Here is a 24141-nt window from a genome sequence, read left to right as displayed (position 1 = left end):
GAGCAGCCCCAGAGGGGGGCTGAGCTAAGCGACCCGTGGGGAGCAAGAGGCTGGGGCCAGACCCTGCTCAGTGGTGCCCAGGGACTGGCCAAAGGACACAAAGTGGCACCCAGGAGGTTCCACCTGAGCAGGAGGAGAAAGTTGTTTGGTGTGAGGGTGCTGGAGGCTCTCCTTGTGTGGAGAGCTTCCAACCCCACCTGGATGTGTTCTGGGTGCCCTGCCCTGACAGGGGGGGTTGGACTCAAGGATGTTCTGAGGTCCTTTCCCGCCCCTGCCCCTGCCCTGCTGTGGTTGAAGAGTGTTCTGAAACAGCCCCAACTAACCAATGCACAAAGGGCTTTCTGCTGTGGAATGAACCAGCACAAGCACCACAATAAACAATAAATAACTTTTATTAAAGAATTACAGCTTCAGCTGTTTCTGTGATTCACAAGTTCTTCTCTGTGACATTTCAGGCCCCTGAGTGCCTTTTGTTTTGCATAACAAAGTTGAGTGGCATCAGTCAGCCTCCTCTTCCTCCTCCTCTTGTTTCAAAGCCACAGTCTGCACTTGTATCGATCACCTGGAACTCCTCCAGCTCCTGCAGCACAGCCAAGCATCTCAGCTCTCAGATGAATTTATTCTCCTGTTGCAGAGCAGCACCCCTCCAAGCAAAGCCTGGTGAAGCTGGATGCAAAGGTTTGGTGCTGCTTATTACTCTGAAATTTGAGTGGCAGGCTCAGAAAACGCCTCCCTGGCCTTAAATTGCCCATGAGACCCACTGCAAAGCTTAGCTTACCCCTAGGGATGGAAGAGGAGGCCCTTGAGGTCTGCTCAGTGTCAGAGAGTATCCTTCAGACTCAGGGTGCTGGGGCAAGAGCTGATCCTCTCCTCCTGCTGGAGGCTGTTATCCTCTTCACCACCTTGCTTACCTGAGCCACTCACAAAATGATTCAACAGCACAAAATTACAGCCCCAAGGATTTATTGCTCCAGTAACAGGAAGAGACCAAGTTTAGAATGCAGTAAGGAAGCAAAGAATTGGTTTAGGTCAGTTCAACCTCAACTCTGACAATTTCCTTACCAGAAGGCTCCTCTGAACCCTGGGCACATTTCCTGGCCAGAAAAGAAAGGTTTCAAAACAGTTACAAAGGTATTTTTGGGGGACAGATTCCCTGCTCAGAAAGTGACCAACAATTAAAAGGGACTTCTGGCCTCTGAGCAATGTCCCCCTCAGGATTCCACAGCACTTCTCTTGTCACCTATCAATACAGAAGCAAATTACCTGGGACAGCTGCAGGAAGGGAGGATTTGAAGGCCACTTCCTTCTTAGCCAAAGCTGAAGTTACTAAAGCTCTTTTCTGATACAAATGATGTCTATTTTTAAGCCCCCACTAAATGTTTTAGTCTTGACATCTACCCTCCAGTGCTGAAGCTGTCGTGTTCTAGCCTACAGAGGTTCTTGATGCCACAGGGATCAATCCTGCCTAACAGAATCTCCTCTGAACTCCAACCCTGCTGCCACAGAGACCTCTCTGCCTCTGGACACCAGGCTGAGAACCTCAGAGCTTCAGCAAGCAGTAACCAAAGCCAACACTCAGGGGGATGAGGTGTGGGATTTCCAGGCTCCATCCAGTCAAACAGGACACAGCAGGAGGGAAAGCACATCTCAGCTGGCAGGGGAATGCTTCCCTCCACATGAGGCTCCCCTTGGCTTCCAGAGCAGAAGGAATGGTGCAGTGTTGGTCATCCACTTCCACTCCTGCTTCCTCAACCCAATTTGCTGATGAGGAGCAAAGCCACAGCTCAGCTGGAGGACACAGTGTGGGATTATCACCAAAGAGTGAACAGCTTCAAAGATGGGGGGAAACCCATCATTAGGTGACCTCCCCAGGTAACAGAGGCAAGGAGCAGAAACACAGAGAGGAAAGAGGTGGAAAAACAAATTGTGGGCAACAGGAAGCTGATAAACTCCAATCAATTCCCTAGCATGGCAAAGGCTTCAACCTATCTCCTCTTGCTGTTCTTCATGTACAGGAGGTGAATCTGGGGGGCTCTAGAACACTTTACAGTCTGATTTGAAAGACATAAATCATCTATCTCTCCATTTAGTGGCTGCAGTGTGTTTATATTGCCATCAGTTACTCTGCCACCTAAATTAATGCAGTCATTGCTTCAGCCACACAGAGAATTTACTTCCTCTGCCATTTAGAGTGTGTGGGGTGGGGGTGGGGAGAGCAGCTTGCATCACCAGGCTGAAGAAGAAGTCTGAGCTGGGGGCAGCAAACCCTTGCAGGTCAGAAGTTTGGGGCTGTTCTGTGGTTGGTTTTTATCCCAAGCAGCATTCCTGCAAATCCACTCAAGTGCTTGGAAATGGAGAAGGTGTGTGGAGGCGGGGGGGGCCTACAACCTGCTGCAATGAGATGGTTTGAAGTGAAGCTGCCAAGGACATTCAGGTGCCAGGAGATGGGGAGTAGCAAGGCACAGAGAACAGAGATTGGTCATGGAGAGAGGTGTACTTAGATCAACAGAAGCAATGCAGCACCAGCAGCAGCCAAATGGAAGCCATCTATTGTTTGCTGCTCTTGAGGGGCAGGTGTGTTCCTCTCACATTCAGGTTCTCCATGGAGGCTCTGGGCTCCCTGGAAGCCTTGATGGCAAGGGGTTTCTCCCTGCAACAAAAACCAACCATCACTCACAACCACCACGTACTGGGGAAAGGGGAAAATACATCCAGAGTGTCATGCAAGGGGTTGGGTTGGAAGGGACCTCAGAAATCATCCAGCTCCAGCCCCCTGCCATGGGCAAAGACAACTCCCACCAGCCCAGCTTGCTCAAGGCCTCATCCAGCCTGGCCTGGAACACCTCCAGGAAGGAAGCAGCCACAGCCTTCCTGTTCCAGTGTCTTCCCCACCCTCACTGCTGAGAATTTCTTCCTACTCTGCAGCCTACACCATCATCAAGAAATGATGATGGAGTTTCTGTTCATTGCTTCTGTGGGGCTCCAGTTGTTAGATGTAAGCCCTGAGCTCTTGCTGAGCATTGAGAAGGTTCCCTTCTCAGGCTGCTCTTCTGCAGGCTCTCAGCCCCACGGCTCTCAGCCTTTGCTCCTCAGAGCTGCACCAGGCCCCTCAGCAGCTTCCCAGCCTGCCCTGAACTCTCTCCAGCAGTTCCCTGTCCCTCTTGAACCGGGGAGCCCAGAACTGCACCCAATACTCAATACAGCCTCCCCAGGGCAGAGCAGAGGGGGAGGAGAAGCTCCCTTGGCCTACTGGCCTCACTGCAGCTTAGAGCAGAGGAGCATTGCCCTTCTAGAGCCTTCTCTACCAAACATGCACTGATAAAGGCATCACAGCTTCCACTATGTCAGTAGGAGAGGAAGAACCCCAGAAAGCTTGCTGGACAGCAGCCCAAGCAGGGCAGCTTCTGCTCAGATGAGGACCAGGAGATGCTGTTTCCCCTCAGCCTGCCTGGCAGCACTGCTCCTTCAGGAGCTGATTGCTTCACAGCTGGATTTTCATCTGGCTTCTAGTTATTTCCTGTTCTGGAAACTCTTTTTTTACCTCCTCAGTCCAACTTACTTGGGCACATGATGGATGCTTCTGTACTTTGGAGCTTCCAAGTGGCCTCCGGATCTCGAGGGCTTGAACTTCATAATCTCCTTCTGCCATTCCTCATCAAAGGTCTGGGCCTCAGCTGGAAAACAAAGAGTTCAACTGTAGTAAACACATACAGGGGGAGGAAAAGCAACATGTGATGCAAGTGAGGGGTTCTGAACAGTGGGGTTTAAGCTCTGCATTCTCCACAAGGCCTCACGCTGCAAGGGATGTGGAAAGAACAACTCCAAGCTTACTGCCAGCCTGCCCTGGGCTGAGCCCCAGCAGTGTGGGCAGCAGGGGCAGGGAGAGGATTCTGCCCCTCTGCTGTGCTCTGCTCAGACCTCCCCTGCAGTGCTGGGGCAGCTCTGGAGTCCTCAGCACAGACAGGGACCTGGTGGAGCAGGGCCAGAGGAGGCCACAGCAATGCTGGCAGGGCTGGAAGCTCTCTGCTGTGAGGCCAGGCTGGGAGAGTTTGGGCTGTTCAGCCTGGAGAGGAGAAGGCCTCAGGGAGACCTCAGAGCAACCTTCCAGGATTTAAAAGGGACTACAGGAGAGCTGGAGCAGGACTTTGGACCAAGACATGGAGAGACAGGATGGGGGCTGATGGCTTCAAACTGGAAGGAGCTGGATTTAGATTGGACATGAGGAGGAAATCCTTCCTCAGGAGGGTGGTGAGGCACTGGGACAGGTTGCCCTAAGAAGCTGTGGAAGCTCCAAGCCTGGCAGAGTTGAAAGCCAGGTTGGATGAGGCCTTGAGCAGCTTGGGCTAGGAGGAGCTGCCCTTGCCCACAGCATGGGCTTGAAACTCAGTGACCTTCAAGATCCCTCCCAAGCCAAACCATTCTGTGACCCTTTGATCCAAAGTCCTCCCCACCAGCAGCAGTGACTGCAGCAGCCAACCCCTCCTGCACCACCACACAGCATTTTCAAGTCTGCTTGGTTTAAGTTGCCCACATTTATATCACAAATGAGGGAATTTGATTTGCAGACTCCCAGGCTGAGCAAATTCCCTTCTAGGATGCCTCAGGCTTCAGAGCTGGCAGGTGAGACAGCAGAGCTGCACAGCAGGACCTACTCTCATCCAGGTTGATGAACTCCTGGTTCATTTCCTCATCCCCAGTCCTGCTGTTCTTGGATTTCTTAATGACATGGCCACGCTCCCTGAGGTGGTGACCAATGGCCATCTTCTCCACTCCACTCTCAGAATCCCTCAGGGCTCTTCTTGTCTCCTTAACCTGGACAGAAAGAAAGCCCAAACCCACATGAAGTGTCCTGCCAAGCCAAGAACTTAGAGAGGGTTAGTTTTTGCTGCCTTTCTTTTGGGACAGGTTGGGCTTCCCCAGGCAGCCTGGGCTTCACACACAGCACCAAGTCCCTGCCTCCAGCCCACAGATAGGAAGATGAGAGCACAGCACCTAAAGCTGGGCTGCAGCCAGAGGAGTGTGGCCAGCAGGGCAGGAGAGGGGATTCTGCCCCTTGACTCTGCTCTGCTGAGACCTCCCCTCCAATCCTGTGCCCATGAGGGACACAGAGCTGCTGGAGGGAGTCCAGAGGGGGCCACAGAGGTGATCCCAGGGCTGGAGCAGCTCTGCTGTGAGCACAGGCTGAGGGAGCTGGGGCTGTGCAGCCTGCAGAGGAGAAGGCTCCAGGGGCACCTCAGAGCTGCCTGCCAGGACCTGAAGGGATCCTGCAGGAAGGCTGCAGAGAGACTTTTCCTGAGGGGGTCTGAGCCAGGCCACGGGGGAATGGTTTGGAGCTGAGGCAGAGCAGGGCTGGACTGGACCTTGGGAAGGCACAGGTTGGCCATTTAGAGCAATAAAAGGAAACCAATCCCTGGTAGCAGCTGTCTGGCTCAAGGGGTTTCTAAATCAGCTAAATTCAAGAAAATGTTAATAAAACTACAAAAACCTTCAGTTTGGTTCCTGAGGAGGAGGAACTCAAACTCCTTAAGGGCTACCAAGACCTCTGGGCAAGAGCTAGAGTGAATTTAGGGCACCAAAGCAGCTCAAGTGCCACAAGCTGCAGAAAAATGCCTTCCCCAGTTAAAAATCTGCAGCAGCTTGCCCAGGCAGTTGGTGGAGGCCTCCTGGAGGCACTCAAGGCCAGACTGGATAAGGCCTTGGGCAGCCTGGGCTAGTTGAGTCTCATGGCAGGGAGGTTGGAGGAGATGATCTCTGAGGTCCCTTCCAACCTGAGCCATTCTCTGATTCTTTTATTTCCAGGGGGCTGTCCAGCCTGGAGAAGGCTCCAGGGAGACCTTGGAGCAGCCTTCCAGCATTAGGAGGGAGCCACAGGAGACTTTTCCCCGAGGCATGGGGTGAGAGGGTGAGGGGTGATGGCTACAGTATTCATTATTGAGGGGTGGAAAGGAGAAGCTCAGTCTAAACGTGCAGCCAAGTGCTCACCATTCTCCTTGGCAGCAGGAGAGCACAGCTTTAACCAGGCTGGAAAAGACCTCCAAGAGCATCCAGTCCACCCTCTCACCCAGCACCATCTGATCAACTCAACCATGGCACCAAGGGCCTCATCCAGGCTCCTCTTGAACACCTCCAGGGATGGTGACTCCACCACCTCCCTGGGCAGCACATCCCAGTGGCCAATCTCTCTGGCTGGGAAGCAATTTCTTCCTCACCTCCAGCCCTGAACCTCCCTACCACTCCTGAGCACCAACAGGAGGAGCTGATGCCAATCTTCCCAGCACAAAGGCACAACTCACTGCTGGGCTGCCTGGCTTGGAACCCTCCTCTTCCCCACCCCCCCCGCTCCCCAAAGGGCCAACAACTCATTGCCAGGTTGTCATGCTGCCCAGTTGAAACCCAGGCAACCACTTATCCCTGTGGGGATATTATTAGACCCCTTCTTTTGATAACCCAAGTGTCTGCTTGAGCTTGAACACCTCCCCCCCAGCCAATCAGCCCTCAACAGCCTTTCCTGCTCAGGGATAGTCTTTCATGAACTCCCCTGCAGGGTTCAAATTCAAATTCAAATTGCTCAGCAGGATTAGAGGCAACAGCTGCAGGGGGAAGTCTGAAAGGGCAGCCCCAGCCCCAGCCTTACATAAGCAGCCCACAGGCTGCTTGAGGAGAGGGCAGGAGCTGAAGCTGGGCTCTGCAGGAGCAGACATCAACAGCTTCTTGTTAGCTGGGATTTGAGACAGGACTTGAAGGGTTCAAGGGAAGGGAAAGGCACTGGAGATGGCTTTGAAGATTCAGCTGTCCTGGGCCTCCATTTGCTAGGCCTACAATTTACTTGATGCATGCTTAGGAGCAGACCAAATGCCCAGGAAGCCAACAGCACTCTGGCTCCAGCAGCCTTTGATGCAGGGCAAGCTCCCAACACCTCTTTTTGGCTGTGTGAGCTGCCTTAGGTGACCCAGCTTCAGCAGAGGGCTGGGACTCAAGCTCCAGAGCTCCCTTCCAACCCCTGCGTTTCTGAATGAGAGGGGGAAGTGCCTGCAATGCAAAGCAGCTGGAGGAAGCTGGGGGTTGGTGCAGGCTCTGCTCACTGCATGCCCTCTCTGGGCCATCCCAGCAGTACTTACACCTCCGGGGGCCGTGCGGGTCTGGGCTGAAGCCTGGAAGACCTTGGGAGGTTCATCACCCACTTTGGAGTAGGTCATCACAGAGGAAGAGCTGAAGGTGTGTGCATCAGGGTGCACAGACAGGTCATCCTGCAAGCAAGGAGCACTTCTCATTAGTGCAGGTGGAAACTCAGGGATAAAAGCTACTCCTTGGCCTCCGAGGCTCCCTTGATATGAACCAGAATATCCCCCTGGCAATTAACCCTCAGACCTGGGGAACACAGACCTGGGCAGCTCCTCACTCTGGTCCTGCCTTTGGCTGGCTCTTGGTTCCCCAATGGAGGAAACAGGAGGGAGACCATGTCTGGAGTTCTGGGTCCAGCTCTGGGACAGGGAACTGCTGGGGAGGGGCTAGGGGAAGCTGCAAAGCTGCTGGGGGGCCTGGAGCAGCTCTGGGAGGAGCAAAGGCTGAGAGGCCTGGGGCTGTGGAGCCTGCAGAGGAGCAGCCCCAGAGGGGAGCTGAGCAATGATCAGCAAGAGCTAAAGGCTGGGGGGCAAGAGGCTGGGGCCAGGCTCTGCCCAGTGGTGCCCAGGGACAGGCCAAGGAGCAAGGGGCACAAAGTGGAGCCCAGGAGGTTCCACCTGAGCAGGGGGGAGAAAGTTGTTTGGTGTGAGGGTGCTGGAGGCCTGGAGTAGGCTGCCCAGAGAGGTTGTGGAGTCTCCTGGTGTGGAGAGCTTCCAACCCTCCCTGGATGTGCTCCTGAGTGACCCTGCTGTGGCAGGGGGGCTGGACTGGATGATCTCCAGAGGTCCCTTCCAGCCCCTGCCAGGCTGTGGTTTGACCTTTTCCCTGCCAAGGCTTGGAGCAGAGCTTTCAGCAGCTGCCATCCTCCAGGACCCTTCACCTCAGAGCCAGGCCAGGGGCTGGGGGTTTCTTCACACTTACAAATTTCCTTTGCATTTCCAGCATGCTGTTTCTCATGTTTGCCATCATCCTGTCCATGGCAAAAAAAGGATCCCCAAAATCTGCATCCTGTTAAGAGGGAGAAAAAAAAGAGGAGAGATGAAAAATGAAGCTCTGCCTCTTGACTCCTCAGGCCCTCTTTCCTGCAGAGCAGACCAAAGAGGTTCTCACAGACACACACAAGCCAGAATGCTGCTTTGTAAGGGAAAGCCAGTGCAGGAAGCTTGGTTGTTGGAGACACTGGGAGGACAGAAGGGAAAGGTTTGACACTCAAGTATCAAAATAAGCTCTTTTGGTGCCAAATGAACATCAGTCCTGTCCTCCACAACCTCACCAGATTCTGCTACAGGAAGCACCATCTGACCTCCCATGCCTTGATGAGCAACTGATGACCAACTCACCTCTCTGTAAAGCCCTTCAAGCAGTTGGAACCACGCTGAAAATGCAGCCCAGCAGGCACAGCTGCAGCAAGGGTTACTCATGAAGGGGCAGGGGGGATAAAAGCCATCATCACACAACTGAAACTTGGTACTTTAATGGCAGCTTCACTCCAAAACAGTCACTTGCATTAAAAAGCAAGCAGAAGGTCCAACACTGCACAAGGGAGAGCTCCTCAGCAGGGCTGCATGCACTGAGCTGCCCTGGGAGGGTCTGGAAGCTGAGGGCACAAGGGAGAGCTCCTCAGCAGGGCTGCATGCACTGAGCTGCCCTGGGAGGGTCTGGAAGCTGAGGGCACAAGGGAGAGCTCCTCAGCAGGGCTGCATGCACTGAGCTGCCCTGGGAGGGTCTGGAAGCTGAGGGCACAAGGGAGAGCTCCTCAGCAGGGCTGCATGCACAGAGCTGCCCTGGGAGGGTCTGGAAGCTGAGGGCACAAGGGAGAGCTCCTCAGCAGGGCTGCACTGGGAAGGTCTGGAAGCTGAGGGCACAAGGGAGAGCTCCTCAGCAGAGCTGCATGCACTGAGCTGCCCTGGGAGGGTCTGGAAGCTGAGGGCACAAGGGAGAGCTCCTCAGCAGGGCTGCATGCACAGGGCTGCCCTGGGAGGGTCTGGAAGCTGAGGGCACAAGGGAGAGCTCCTCAGCAGGGCTGCATGCACAGGGCTGCCCTGGGAGGGTCTGGAGCTGAGGGCACAAGGGAGAGCTCCTCAGCAGGGCTGCATGCACAGGGCTGCCCTGGGAGGGTCTGGAAGCTGAGGGCACAAGGGAGAGCTCCTCAGCAGGGCTGCATGCACTGAGCTGCCCTGGGAGGGTCTGGAAGCTGAGGGCACAAGGGAGAGCTCCTCAGCAGGGCTGCATGCACAGGGCTGCCCTGGGAGGGTCTGGAGCTGAGGGCACAAGGGAGAGCTCCTCAGCAGGGCTGCATGCACAGGGCTGCCCTGGGAGGGTCTGGAAGCTGAGGGCACAAGGGAGAGCTCCTCAGCAGGGCTGCATGCACTGAGCTGCCCTGGGAGGGTCTGGAAGCTGAGGGCACAAGGGAGAGCTCCTCAGCAGGGCTGCATGCACTGAGCTGCCCTGGGAGGGTCTGGAAGCTGAGGGCACAAGGGAGAGCTCCTCAGCAGGGCTGCATGCACTGAGCTGCCCTGGGAGGGTCTGGAAGCTGAGGGCACAAGGGAGAGCTCCTCAGCAGGGCTGCATGCACTGAGCTGCCCTGGGAGGGTCTGGAAGCTGAGGGCACAAGGGAGAGCTCCTCAGCAGGGCTGCATGCACTGAGCTGCCCTGGGAGGGTCTGGAGCTGAGGGCACAAGGGAGAGCTCCTCAGCAGAGCTGCATGCACTGAGCTGCCCTGGGAGGGTCTGGAAGCTGAGGGCACAAGGGAGAGCTCCTCAGCAGAGCTGCATGCACTGAGCTGCCCTGGTAGGGTCTGGAAGCTGAGGGCACAAGGGAGAGCTCCTCAGCAGGGCTGCATGCACTGAGCTGCCCTGGGAGGGTCTGGAGCTGAGGGCACAAGGGAGAGCTCCTCAGCAGGGCTGCATGCACTGAGCTGCACTGGGAGGGTCTGGAGCTGAGGGCACAAGGGAGAGCTCCTCAGCAGGGCTGCATGCACAGAGCACTCCAAGGCCTGCTCCAGTGACAACTGTGTCTTCAGAAGCAGGCTGTGCTACAGCTCTTGTTAGAATCATGGATTCAACCTCCCTCCCAGCTGCTGGATGACCTCCAGAGGTCCCTTCCCACCCAGACCATTCCAGGATTCTGTGCTAGTGTCCAAGCTGGGGGCCTGTCTCCAGGGAATAATTCATTCCTGGCCCCCAGAGATCAAGCACCAGCAGATCCATCACTGAGCACACCAGCCAAGCAGGCCCCTCTGTAGCCTTGAGATCAGCACATTTAGTCCATCCCAACATATTGGTAAGGAAAAAGTCCTTCTGGAATCACTCCAAGCCCAGGCAGTCCCCAGGCAGCCCCCAGGCAGTCCCAGCCCACATCCATGCTTTAGCTATGCAGAAGCATACAGAGAGCAGCAGGAGCTCCAGGGATGGCTGCTCCTGGGATACCAACCAGTCTACCAAAGCCTCCAAAGGGCATGAGGGAGTAGCTTGTGGCCTGGAAGGAAAAGCAGCAGAGACTTTGAGTCATTCTGGCTGTTAGCAGAGACAGCAGAAGAGATCTGCACACAGCCAGCAGGGGAAGTGGAACAGTTCCAGCCAAGTGGAGTCAGAGAATGGCTTTGGTTGGAAAAGAGCTGCAAGAGCAACTCCAACCATCCCCTGCCTCGAGCAAGGCTGCTGCTGAACCACCTCTGCATACTTCAAACCCCTCCAGGGATGGGGCTTCAGCCACCTCCCTGGGCAGCCTGGACCAGGCTTGGAGAAGCCTTTCAGTCAAGAAGCTTCTGATGCCCAACCTAAACCTGCCCTGCTGCAACTTCAGCTCATTTCCTCTTGTCCTATCACTTGTTCCTAGAGAGAAGAAACCAACGCCCACCTGGCTGCAGCCTCCTCTCAGGGAGCTGCAGAGAGCAATGAGGTCTCCCTCAGCCTCCTCTCCTCCAGGCTGAACACCCCCAGCTCCCTCAGCTGCTCCTCCCCAGCCCTGCTCTCCAGACCCTTCCCCAGCTTGGTTGCCCTTCTCTGGACCTGCTCCAGCTCCTCAGCGTCCTTCTTGGAGTGAGGGACCCAAAACTGAACCCCAGATTTGAGGTGCAGCCTCACCAGTGCTGAGTGTGGGGGCATCATCCCTGCCCTGCTCCTGCTGCCCACACCACTGCTGATCCAGGCCAGGCTGCTGGTGCCCTTCTTGCACCCTTGGGCTCATCTTCAGCTGGCTGTTAACCAACCAAAACCAGGCCTCAAGAGGACCTTGCTAATGTATAGTGTGCTACACCAACACAACACACAGCAGCTGTGTGCAGAAGCCAAGTGTTTGGTCTGGGGATCTGCTAGGATAGATGTGTGGCTGTCACCTCTGAGTCCTGTTCATCCTTATCCAGCAGCACAGGGAGGGGATTCTGCCCCTCTGCTCTGCTCAGAGCCCACCTGCAGCACTGCCTCCAGCTCTGGGGCCCCCAGCACAGGAAGGACCTGGAGCTGCTGGAGAGGCTGCAGAGGAGGCCATGAGGATGATCAGAGGCTGCAGAATCTCCCCTGTGGGGCCAGGCTGGGAGAGCTGGGGCTGTGCAGCCTGGAGAAGAGAAGGCTCCAGGGAGACCTCAGAGCAGCTTCCAGGAGCTGAAGGGCTCCAGGAGAGCTGGGGAGGGACTCTGGACAAGGGCTGGGAGTGCCAGGATGAGGAACAATGGCTTTGAGCTGGGAGAGGAGAGACTGAGACTGGAGAGGAGGAAGAAATTCTTTGCAGTGAGGGTGGGGAGAGCCTGGTGCAGGCTGCCCAGGGAGGCTGTGGCTGCCTCCTGCCTGGAGGTGTTCAGGGCCAGGCTGGCTGAGGCCCTGAGCAGCCTGTGCTGGTGGGAGGTGTCCCTGCCCATGGCAGGGGGCTGGAGCTGGATGAGCTTTGAGGTCCCTTCCAACCCACTCCATTCCATGAATCTGTGCTAGAAACACATCCAACTAGAAGCTGAGGCTCAGTTGTTTGCCATAACCTTGGTACAGGAATCACTTAAACCACGGCAGAGTGCTTCAGAGATGTCCCCTCCCCAGCAAACAGGCTGCAGGCACTGGCAGGCCATTAGAATCAGGAGGTCAGTCCCCCCCTGGAGTGTAAATTTCTGCCTGGCACCCAGTTTCAGAGCCTGAGGCACTGGAGGGATGCCTTGCTGCTGACAGGTGCTCAAGAGAGCTACAAATCCCTTGGGAGGGACAAGCCCAGGCCTTCCCTTGGCAGCACTTTCAAAGGGCACTGCAAAGGAGTTCCAGGTAAAGCTATCATCATCTGCAGAACCTCCCCAAGCCAAAGCCTCCCTGAGCAAGCTCCTTCTTCTGCAGCTGTATGAACAGCTGCAGCTATGAGCACCAGGAAGTGCAGCTCCTGGGGAGCAGCTCAGATTCAACATCCCCATGGCCAGGCCTCTGCTCATCCTCATGGCCTCCTCTGCAGCCTCTCCAGCAGCTCCAGGTCCTTCCTGTGCTGGGGGCCCCAGAGCTGGAGGCAGTGCTGCAGGTGGGCTCTGAGCAGAGCAGAGGGGCAGAATCCCCTCCCTGTTCTGCTGGATAAGGATGAACAGGACTCAGAGGACTTGCTAAGTGTGGTGACAGCCACACATCTATCCTAGCAGATCTCCAAGCCAACCTGAGGAGAGGCTGCTCACACAGCAGCAGCACTGCACTGGGGCCTGAGGGGCAGAAGGAAGGAATTCCCTGCTTGTGGAGTGCCTCTTTCAGACTGCAGCTCCCCCAGGGAGTGGCAGAAAGAGCAGAGTGGATGTTTTTGACAGACAGCTCCAGTGCAAAGGAACAGCCTCAGAAATGAAGTTGTTAGTCATCAGATGACAAACTTTGGTTTACAGTGCCTGCCAAGGGCTGTTAAATAGAGTCCCAGCCTGCTTGGCCTTGGAAGAGGCCCAAAAGTCACTGAGTTCCAATCCCCTGCCTGGGGCAGAGACATCTCCTCCTAGCCCAGGTTGCTCAAGGTCTCATCCAACCTGGCTTGGAATGCTCCCAGCCCTGGAGCCTCCACAGCTTCTCAGGGCAAGCTGTCCCAGTGCCTCAGCACCTTCCTGGCAGAGAATCCCCTCCCAATTCTAATCTCAATCCAGCTCCTTCCAGTTTGAAGCCATCAGCCCTCATCCTGGCACTCCATGTCTTGGTCCAAAGTCCCTCTCCAGCCCTCCTGTAGTCCCTTTCAAATCCTGGAAGGCTGCTCTGAGGTGTCCCTGGAGCCTTCTCTTCTCCAACTCTCCCATCCTGGCCTCACAGCAGAGAGCTTCCAGCCCTGCCACCATTGCTGTGGCCTCCTCTGGCCCTGCTCCACCAGGTCCCTGTCTGTGCTGAGGGCTCCAGAGCTGCCCCAGCACTGCAGGGGAGGACTGAGCAGAACAGAGGGGCAGAATCCCCTCCCTGCCCCTGCTGTTGGCTTGTTGAGCTTCTCACCAGCCAGCAGCCCCAATTCCTTCCCCTCAGCACTGCTCTCCCTCCATCCTCCACCCAGCCAGGAGCTGCTTGCCTGATGCTCAGCACAATCCCCAAACCAAACCAATGACAACTGCCTTCTGCAGATGCCTTTCCCCATTCCTCCTGCTCATATCCTTCCTTCCTCCTCCTCCCCTGTCTCCAGGAGGCTAAAAGCTGACAGTGCTTGAGAGAGGAACATCAATGCCAAGTTGCACTAATGCCTGCTGAGCTGCTGCTATGAATTCTGCTCCTTGTAAAGCAGGAGGAAGGCACTCTGTGGATCCTGCCATTTAGGTGGCTGCAAAGACAGGTTGGTGTGAAAGCAAACCCAGAGCTAACTACAGTGCAGCTCTGAGCACACAGTGCATGCTCCAGGTTCCCTCAGCACTGATTCAGAACATCACTAATTACCAGGAGGAATTGCAACAGTGCATCTGACATGGCAATAAAGAGATGCTGCTGTAGGGAAAAGGAGTGATTAAGTGTTTGCATCATTAAAGGCAGCTGGAGACAACTACAAGGCTCCAGTGATTAGTGCTGAGCCTTCTGTGACATCTGACAGCTCTTAGGTGAAGCCACGAGGAACATCAAAGGGTCCTGGGGAGACCTGAGCAGGTGTGGAGCTCTTTTGTGCTTATCACAGCCTGGCAGCCCTCTTGTACCCTCAACTCCTTCCCTCAGCAGCAGATGAAGGTTTCCTGTGCCCCACATTTATCCCTCCCTGCTAAGAACAAGGGCCATAGACCCCCAGGGTTTGCTGTACTCTTTTCATGCTAAAGGAAAAAGGAGCCTGATCTGGTTTGAGGCATCTGCTGACCCAGGGCTTGAGAATCTGCTTCAGTGGAGGCAAGCTCACACCCTAATTAGAGCCAGCAGAGTCTATATTTGAAACTAACTGGCAGTGTGTGAGCACTGAGGAAGGAATCTGACAGTTACCCTTTTGACTTGGAGGTGACAGCCTCTGTTTCAGCTCTACTTATTAAGCTCTAACTATCTAGGCTTGAACAAGCAGCACCACGGCTGGCTGAGTTCCACCAGCCCTTGTCAGCTGTCTTTGTCTTCCAACTGCTTTTTCAGCCATCAGATGTGACTTGTGAAGGCAAGAGAACACTCAGCTGCAGAACAGTTAGGCAGTGGAGGGAGAGGAACCAACCTGGAGCCCTTCTAAATACAGCAGCCAGATAAGCTTCAGCTACAGAAGCAGAAAATAGAATCACCCTGCCTGCCCAGAGAGCTGAAAAGGTCCTTTAAGTAAAGCAGATCAGTGCCAGCTGCCCAGTTCCAGGTGGGAACTCACAGGAGTGGGAGGTTTTGCATCAGTTTCTCTCATCTGGAGTTCTTAAATGGAGAGGAAAGAGCTCTGGAGTCATCACCACAGGGAGGATGTGGACCTGAGGGAGTGGGTGCAGAGAAGGGCCACGAGGAAGAGCAGAGGGCTCTGCTACAGGGACAGGCTGAGAGGGTTAGGGCTGGTCAGTCTGGAGTGGAGAAGGCTCCCAGGAGACCTCATTGTGGCCTTCCAGGATCTGCAGGGGGCTCCAAGAAAGCTGGGGAAGGACTTTTGAGGGTGTCAGGGAGGGATAGGACTGGGGGGCATGGAGCAAAAGTAGAAGTGGGGAGATTGAGATTGGCTGTGAGGAAGAAGTTGTTGGCCATGAGGGTGGTGAGAGCCTGGCACAGGTTGCCCAGGGAGGTGGTGGAAGCCTCCTGCCTGGAGGTGTTTGCAGCCAGGCTGGATGTGGCTGTGAGCAACCTGCTGTGGTGTGAGGTGTCCCTGCCCATGGCAGGGGGTTGGAGCTGGCTGAGCCCTGCCAGTTCCATGACTGTGTCACTGCCATGAGGAGGCTCCACGGGGCAGCTGCTCTAGCGCAGGATGTCTCTGCTGAGCGCGGGGGGGCTGAGGCTGGATGACGTTGGGAGGTCCCTTCCCGCCCTGCCCGTTCTATGATGCTGTGATTTTTCCCCAGCAAAGCCAGGACCCGCGCCGGGTGGCGAAGGCCGAGCCAGGCTTCAGCTTCCAGAGGCGGCAGGAGCGGGAGGGGAGGGCGGGAGCCGCGCCGAGCACTTACCCTGCCGCCTCCGCGGAGCGCCAGCTGCGAGTCCTGCCGCGCCCTGCCCTCCGCCCTGCGCTCCGCGCCGCCCGCCAGGCTCAGCAGCGGCTCCCGGCCGAAGGGCTCGGAGAAGCTCCGCATCATCTGCCGCACGCACTCCTGGTGGGCGGCGAAGGGCTCCCTGCAAGGGGTCACACACACACACACACTGTCACCGGCGCCTGCAGCCAGCTCCGGCAAGCGGCTCCCAGATGCCTGCGGCTGCCTGGGGGCTTTGCATCACTCCACAGGGCTCTTCGGTCCTCATCCCAACGGGGCCCGGCCGGGCAATTTCCCCTCTCCCCGCTAACTCTCACTTCTTTCCCTTTCCTTCCCATCCCACAGGGGCTGGAAATGACCCCCAGAGATCACCAAATCCAACCCCTCTGCCAGAGCAGGGCCATGGAAGCTGTTTGCCCTCTTGTCTTCTAGCTGCCTCCTTGCTCTGCCACTGTCCAAATCGCTTTGCCTCTCTCCTGCTCTTTTCCCACAGCCATCCTTCCCTTTCAGCTTCTTTGCTACCTGCCATAAAATGAACCTAGGTTTTATTTAGCTCTGCTTCTACCTCCAGCCCCTGATATTGAAAGAATTATTTCCCCCCTCCTCTGCTTTTGTCACTGCCATCTTCCAAAGCTTAGCACTCCCTGCATTCACAGGGCTCTACTAACCCTCCACCCCCCTCCATCTCTCAAGTTTATTTTGCTGCCTGCTCCCATTCCACTTTTCATCCTCTTTGACCCAAATTCAAGAGAGCTTTTTAACCTCAGCCACCCACTGCTGCATTTTCTTCTTCCATCTGCCTTCTTCTCTGCTCAGGAAGGAGTCTCACTGCTGTTTTGTGTCCCTGTTAGCTGCCCCCTCCTCTGCTGTCACAGCTGTCTCTAAAACCTCACAGACCTCAAGCACCAAGTCCCAAAGCTCAGCTTGCACACCAGACCTTGCTCAAGCTGCTCCCTGTTACTGCTTGCCCCTTTATAATCTCTCATTTGGACCAGAAGTGGAGATTCTTGAGGCCAAGAGATGAGCAAAAGATGGGTTTGGCAGAGCACAACATACAGTCAGCCCTCCTGCCTGTGGGGCAAGGCCACAAACTCCTCCCTCACCCCCCAAACCAGGCTCTATTTCCCACCCCCAGCTCCCCCAAACCAGGCTCCACTTCCCATCCCCCAGCTCCCCCAAACCAGGCTCCATTCCCCCCAAAACCAGGCTCCATTTCCCATCCCCCAGCTCCCCCAAACCAGGCTCCATCCCCTCCAAACCAGGCTCTATTTCCCACCCCCAGCTCCCCCAAACCAGGCTCCATCCCCTCCAAACCAGGCTCCACTTCCCATCCCCCAGCTCCCCCAAACCAGGCTCCATTCCCCCCCAAACCAGGCTCCATTTCCCATCCCCCAGCCCAGGCTCCATTCCCCCCCAAACCAGGCTCCATTTCCCATCCCCCAGCTCCCCCAAACCAGGCTCCATTCCCCCCTAAACCAGGCTCCATTTCCCATCCCCCGGCTCCCCCAAACCAGGCTCCATTTCCCATCCCCCAGCTCCCTCAAACCAGGCTCCATTTCCCATCCCCCAGCTCCCTCAAACCAGGCTCCATTCCCCCCTAAACCAGGCTCCATTTCCCACCCCCCAGCTCCCTCAAACCAGGCTCCATTCCCCCCCAAACCAGGCTCCATTTCCCATCCCCCAGCTCCCCCCAACCAGGCTCCATTTCCCATCCCCCAGCTCCCCCAAACCAGGCTCTATTGCCCCCCAAACCAGGCTCCATTTCCCATCCCCCAGCTCCCCCAAACCAGGCTCCATTGCCCCCCAAACCAGGCTCCATTTCCCATCCCCCAGCTCCCCCAAACCAGGCTCCATTGCCCCCCAAACCAGGCTCCATTTCCCATCCCCCAGCTCCCCCAAACCAGGCTCCATTCCCCTTTAACCCACGCTTCATTTCCTGCTTCCTCCCAACCCCAGGCTTCATGTCCTCACCATCTCCATTCCAGCTTCCCCCTTTGCTGTCCCTGCTGCAAGCCACTGAGCTGAGCACAGCTCCCCAGGGATGCTTCCCTAGCTCCAGAGCATCTCATGCTCCTGCCCACCATCTCGGTGGCACTCCCCAGACACCTCACACCTCTCCAGGACACCACAGCCTCACCCAGCACACCCCAAGCCTTCACACTGCTGCCTTCTTGAAAGCTTCCTAGCAGCTTTTCTCCTCCTCACTCCTCAGCTCCAGTCCCACAAAGCCTGGCTTTACAGATTCCCAGATCCATGGAATGGGTTGGGTTGGACAAGGCCTTCAGGACCATCCAGCTCCAGCCCCCTGCCACGGGCAGGGACACCTCCCACCAGCACAGGCTGCTCAGGGCCTCAGCCAGCCTCCAGGCAGGAGGCAGCCACAGCCTTCCTGGGCAGCCTGTGCCAGGCTCTCCCCACCCCAGCTCTCATCTCCAGTCTCAAGCTGCCCATGGCCATTTGGGCCTCCTTGCTTTGTCCTTTCCTGTGCCAGAGCTGCCTGCAGAGAAGTCAGAAGGAAAGGAGGTCGCAGTCCCAGCGCTGGATTCACCTCCACACGTGGGGCTTTCACATGCTGTCCCTTTAAGCCCTGCAGCTCCTGCCCTCCCTCCAGCTCAGCTTTCCAGTTCAGAACCAGCTGTCCTGTGACTGGGCAGGTCCTAATCTGCCCCCCTCACATGACTGCTGCTCAACATCTGGCCCAAGGCGATAAGCAGCTCCCCTGCGCAGCAAGAGGATGAAGAGCAGATGGAAAAAGCCTGAGCAGGAGCCAGGGGGAGCAGCAGCCAGGCTGAGGGCCTCCACACTCAGCATGGGCACACCTCAGCCTATTTTGACACCACAAGCCTCAGACAGGATTGGTGACCCTGCTTTGGACCCTTCCCAGCCCTGCCATGCTATAGTTCTGTGAACTGTACTGCAGCAGGGACTCTGCCTCACAAAGCTTCCTGTTCCCAGCTCAACTCCTTGAGTGCCCTACAGCTTTTAAGCCATCTCATCACGGGGAAGCAAGAGGGCTACTGTGGAGGGACAGAACTAAAGCCTCCCAGGTGCCCCAGGACATCTCAGGGAGCCATTCCTGAGAAGAGCTGCTGGGGTCGAGCCTTTGAAGGGAGCTCTGCAGCGCTGGTGTGCTCTGGAGCAGCCCAAAGCAGAAACCACAAGGCAAGAAAGGAAAGCAAAGTCAAGAGAGAACTGGTGTGGAGGAGCAGGCTGCCAGGGAATTAACCTCCACCACCTAAAATAGGTGGTCAGATGTAGTGGTTTGAGCCTTCACTGGGACTTAAGAGCTCAGATGGGGGCAAGGCAGAGAATCCCTCCCCCGCTCCCCCCTCCTCCCTCCCAGCAGAGAGGGAAGAAAAAAGAAAGGGAAGGAGCAAATTCACCAAGAAAAAGTTTGGAGTCAGCTTGGAAGCAGAGAGGCAAAGAGTTGCTCTTTAAACAATATATAACAATAACAGGTAAGGTTCACAAGGGCAAGGAACAAGGATGGATGGGAGGGAAAAACAAAACCCCCAGAATACAAAACCAGTCTCTGAAGAGGTGCAGAGGCAGCAGGGGGAAGGATCAGGCCCCACCACGTGGCAGAGGGGCAGGAAGGCAGCTGCAGCAGCTCTCCTCCAGGAAGGCAGGAGCCAAAAGAGAGCTAATGCCTGCAATGTCCTCCCATTTATACCCTGGCTGGGCAGGGAGGGGGGAGTGGAACAGACTCAGTTTCCCAGGGGGAAAAGGCCCTGCAGGGAGGGCAAAGCACTGGCAAGCCCTTCCCCCCTTGTTTTCAGGATGGGTGTTAACTCATCACAGCAGAGAACCTGTCTGGAAGGCCTCCAAGGATTTAAACCTCTCCTCTTGATGGCTCTGATGGCAGAGCTACCTAATCCCAGAATGGTTCAGGCTGGAAGGGACCTCAGAGCTCATCTCCTCCAACACCCTGCCATGCCCAGGGACACCTCTCAACTGGACTCAGCTGCTCAAGGCTCATTCAACCTGGCCCTGAACACCTCTGGGCAGCCTGTACCAGAGCCTCACCACCCTCACACTGAAGAACTTCCTCAGCTCCACTCTAACCCTGCTCTGCCTCAGCTCCAAACCATTCCCCCTTGGCCTGGCTCAGACCCCCTCAGCAAAAGTCTCTCTGCAGCCTTCCTGCAGGATCCCTTCAGGTCCTGGCAGGCAGCTCTGAGGTGCCCCTGAAGCCTTCTCCTCTGCAGGCTGCACAGCCCCAGCTCCCTCAGCCTGTGCTCCCAGCAGAGCTGCTTCAGCCCTGGGAGCATCTCTGTGGCCTCCTCTGGCCTCTCCCCAGCAGCTCTGTGTCCTGATGCTGGGGACAGCAGGATATAAAAGGTCCAAGGCTCTCTAGCAGAAGATGCAAGAGCTTCGGTTCTTTGTTCAGACCACAGATCTACAGAACAACAAGGGTAGAACACTCTGGGGTGAGCACAGCAGACTTAAAACCTGACCTTTTTCAGGGGGGAATGAAGATCCTTCTGCTGAGCAGGACACAGTTCCTGCAGACCTTGCACTCTCCTAGCATGAACACACTGAGCAACTAGAAAGGGAGCTGTGTTTTGCACACAGAACCCGTGCCCTTCACGTGCTAGGCACCACAAACGATCCACAGGTGAGTGCTGGAGGTGAATGGTTAACACATTTGCTGTCCCACTCCTCTGCAGCAACACAACCTGACCTTCAGCTGCTTGCAAGGATGAATAAAGGGAACAAAAATGTACTCAGCCTCAGCTTCACCACCTCGAACCAGATTTACATCTCAAACATCTACTGCATGGAGCAAGAGACATCCAAAAGGGCTGACTGATGCTGGTAAGACAGCAGTGAGGGTTTCCCCCTGCCCCTGGTGAGGGTTTCCCCCTGCCCCTGGTGAGGGTTGTGTGTAGCTCAGGCTCAAGCCCCAAAGCTGAATGCTCTGTGCTGCAGCTGGAACACTTTCAGCCCAGTGCTGCCCCTAGCTCAGCCTGGCTTTGTGTCCAGCTGGAAAGCAGCATCCTGCAGCAACAAAGGAAGTTCATTCTTTTGGGAAGCCTACTTTGCATTGAGAGTGACTGATTGCTTTTTCCCCACTGGGGGAGTTATGTAAGGCACTGGAGATAACACCTGGGAACAAGAACCTAAAAGCTGTGTGCTGGGGATTCAAACCAGAGCCACCTGCACTTGGCAGAGGAGACAGCTCTGCCACTGGCCAGGCTGTTTGGGATGGAGCTGGGCAGCACTTTGCCTGCCCAGCTGACTGACTGCTGCTTCCCCAAGACAGCTGCTCACACGTGGAGACGTTTTTCACTTCAGCCAGGCACTATTTCCAGTTCAGCAGTGAGAAGCTCTCCTTGTGAGGCAACAGCAGCTCATTATTACACTGATTTGGAAGCAGGTCTTATCTGAAGTAATAAGCTCTCCTCCTTAGCTGCATGCAGAAGAGATTTACAAGGCTGGTGCCAAGGAGATGAATCTGTAGATCAGTGTCTCTCTCTCTCATCTCTTTCACACACACACCCCTCCTCTATCTTCCCCAAGCTTTATTTTTCCCCCCCTTGGCATCAGCAGCTACAATAAAAATTACTATGGAAAATGAATAAAGAAGGGGAAAGCAAGCTACAAATTACTACAAACAAGACTTCATTTCCATCCTTCTTTTAACTGATAGAATTGGTTTGGTTGGAAAAGATCTCTGAGTCCAACCGTTAGCTACCTCTGCCAAGGCTGGGGCTAAGCCATGGCACTCAGCTCCACAGCTCTGAAAGACCTCCAGGGATGGGGATTCAGCCACCCCCCTGGGCAGCCTGGGCCAGGCTTGGGGAACCCTCTCAGTCAAGAAGCTGCTTCTGATGTCCAGCCTAAACCTCCGATGGTGCAACCTGAGGCCATTTCCTCTTGTCCTAGCTCTTGTTCCTATGGAGCAGAGCCCAACCCCCACCTGGCCGCAGCCTCCTCTCAGGGAGCTGCAGAGAGCAATGAGGTCTCCCTCAGCCTCCTCTTCTCCAGGCTGAACACCCCTAGCTCCCTCAGCTGCTCCTCCCCAGCCCTGTCCTCCAGACCAGCGTCGTTGCCCTTCCCTGGACCTGCTCAGGCAGAGGATTTGCCCAGTGAAGCTTTCTGCCCAGCCCATCCTGCCCAGAACCTGAAGAGCTGCTCTGCCACTGCATCTATTCCTAGAACCCCAGCAGGCTGCTGGCAACGTGCAGCCAAGCAGCAGATCCTCCTCTCAGAGGCACAAGGGCCACCTCAGCTAGAATGTCCTGTAACTAAGGGATCCAAGTCAACATACCCACATCACAGGGCCCGATGCCTTTCCCTTCCTCATCCACCCACCACCTTCATTTGCCCCTTATCTTTGCCTGTCATTAAGCTCCCCACAGTCATGTACCACATCTCAGAAAATAAACCAACCACAAATTAAATGATTCAGGCTGCTCTGAGTTGTCTGATCCCATTCCTAGCTGCTACACACACACACACACACTGGGGCCAGACTGGATGCTGCAGCAGTTTGAGCTTATCCCAGCGCTCTAAGGGGATCTCAGATGTTTCTCTACTTACATTTGGGCTTCAGCAGCAAAGATTCCCAGGGGAAACAAACTGGTTTCCAAGCTGAACACACACACACACACACACACGTGCTGTGCCCCAAGCAGTACCATTCCTGGTATAGAAATTGGAAACCTCACATTTGCTGAGCCAAAGCATCAGCATCCACTCAGGAAACCAGGGCAAGGAACCAGCTTGCCTCTCCTGATCTCACACATACTGAGTTTAATGCAAGAACCTTTAGCTCTCTGTCATGCAAGCACCATCAGCAGCTAGAAGGAAAAAACAAGCCAACAAATCTGACCCAAAGGGAGGCAGAACATCCAGCACCTGTCTGCTTTACACAAGAAAATCAAGGAACTCAAGCCAATGGAGGGGAAGATTCCTTAGACAACATTGCTATGGACTCCCAAAGCTCTTCTCCAGCCTAAATGCCTCAGAATTTATGCTCCTAAGGGCTTCGGTGCGCTCCGAGGCAGTGAAGACTACCAACACGACCCAGGAGGGGTAAGAGACAAGACTCTGCCGTTTAAAATCTCTGGCAACAACCTCAGCCCCTCCGCAGCTTGCAAGCACGCATCTCACAGCCGCTCCCGTCGGGTACGCGGCCGAGCACGGCTGGGACCCACACCTCGGACCCCCTCCTGGGACCTCAGCTGCCCCTCGCCACCTCGGACCCCCTCCTGCCACCTCAGCTGCCCCTCGCCACCTCAGACCCCCTCCTGTCACCTCAGCTGCCCCTCGCCACCTCAGACCCCCTCCTGCCATTCGGATTCGCCTCCTCGCCACACTGGACCTCTTCTGCCACCTCGAACCCCCTCCTCACCGCCCTGGGATCCCTTCCTCGCCCCCTCCGAACCCCTCCACGCCACCCTCCGAACCCTTCCTCAGCCCCTCAGGCCTCCTCTTCACCACCCTCGGACCCCCGCACGGCCACCCCCCAGCACACACACCCCACCGCTGCGGCGGGTGGGGGTGCCCCTCACCGGAAAAAGGGATCCTCCTCGAAGCAGCGCCCCAGACTCCCGAACATGGTTGCGGCTGCAGGAGGGCTGCAGGAGGGCTGCAGGAGGGCTGCAGGAGGGCTGCAGGAGGGCTGCAGGAGGGCTGCTGGAGGGCTGCTGGAGGGCTGCTGGAGGGCTGCTGGAGGGCTGCAGGAGGGCTGCAGGAGGGCTGCAGGAGGGCTGCTGGAGGGCTGCTGGAGGGCTGCGCGATGCTGGAGCGCTGCCGGAGCCCTGAGCGATGCTGGAGCTCTGAGCGCCGTCAACCCCTGCCGGCCTCGCCCGCTGCCCGTGACGCCTGGCAGCGCCGCTGATTGGCCGCCGCCGCTGTGACGCAGGAGGGGGCGGGGCGCAGCGGGCGCCGCCGTTGCCGTGGTAACCGCGGGGCGCTGCGCGGACCAGCTCCAGAAGGTTCGGGGCCGGGGCTCAGCGCCGCGCCCGGCGGGGAGCGGCTCTCGGCGGGGACACCTCCTCGGGCTGGCCTCCCCGAAACTCCCTTATTGCCTGAAGAGGCCGTGGGGTGCCGCCCGGCACGGTTCGGCTTGGCTGGGCTTGTTGGGGGGCGGCCGAGCCGGGCGTTAGCGGGGCGGTGCTTGCCGCCGCTCCCCTTTCAGCCGTGTAAGTTCCAACGCTTCCAGTAGGTGGCAGTAAAGCAAAGCGGCAGCGGGGGCCGCGGCTCCGCGGCTGCCTTCCCCGCTGAGCAGCAGCCGTGGGGCTGCGCTGGCACCGCCGCGCCAAGCATCGCCCTGAAGAGCTGTCCCAGCGGGACGCAGCGACGAGGGACAGCCAGGGCCGGGATGGAGCAGGATATCTGACCGAGCGGCTGCAGCTGGCCGTCTGTTGGCGGATCAGGATCACCTTTCACTCCCGGCCAGCCAAGCACTCGCAGGGCAGATCTGGTTTCAGAGGCTTTACCTCCTGGCCAGGAGTTCATTCTGTATCGCATCACTGTGCCGG

General features: G+C 56.5%; 1 protein-coding gene across 6 annotated transcripts; it reads right to left on the bottom strand.

Annotated features, from left to right (window-relative positions):
• Positions 1–376: 376 nt before the first annotated feature.
• MLF1 (myeloid leukemia factor 1) lies at positions 377–23281 on the bottom strand. 6 transcript variants are annotated; one of them, XR_010990803.1, is made up of 9 exons: positions 23170–23281; positions 15629–15791; positions 10555–10599; positions 8044–8130; positions 7119–7247; positions 4653–4812; positions 3560–3674; positions 779–2650; positions 377–666 (listed from the first exon to the last, which is right to left on the bottom strand). XR_010990803.1 is itself a non-coding variant. In XM_068165833.1 (8 exons), the coding sequence occupies exons 1-8, from the start codon at positions 23214–23216 to the stop codon at positions 2548–2550; spliced, it is 849 nt and encodes a 282-aa protein (XP_068021934.1). In that variant the 5' UTR covers positions 23217–23281; the 3' UTR covers positions 377–2547. The 6 variants fall into 6 exon arrangements, 5 of the variants coding, with proteins under 5 accessions (XP_068021934.1, XP_068021938.1, XP_068021936.1 ...); XM_068165833.1 differs by having other exon boundaries at positions 377–2650; XM_068165837.1 differs by lacking the exon at positions 23170–23281 and adding an exon at positions 19176–19198 and having other exon boundaries at positions 377–2650.
• Positions 23282–24141: the final 860 nt, after the last annotated feature.

This window comes from Melanerpes formicivorus, unplaced genomic scaffold (genome assembly GCF_026170545.1).
Source record: "Melanerpes formicivorus ecotype bairdi unplaced genomic scaffold, bMelFor1.0.p_v2 SCAF_93, whole genome shotgun sequence".
NCBI classification, from domain to species: Eukaryota; Metazoa; Chordata; class Aves; order Piciformes; family Picidae; genus Melanerpes; species Melanerpes formicivorus.
Note: the sequence above shows the minus strand (reverse complement) of the source record. Positions and strands in the feature narration are given on the sequence as shown.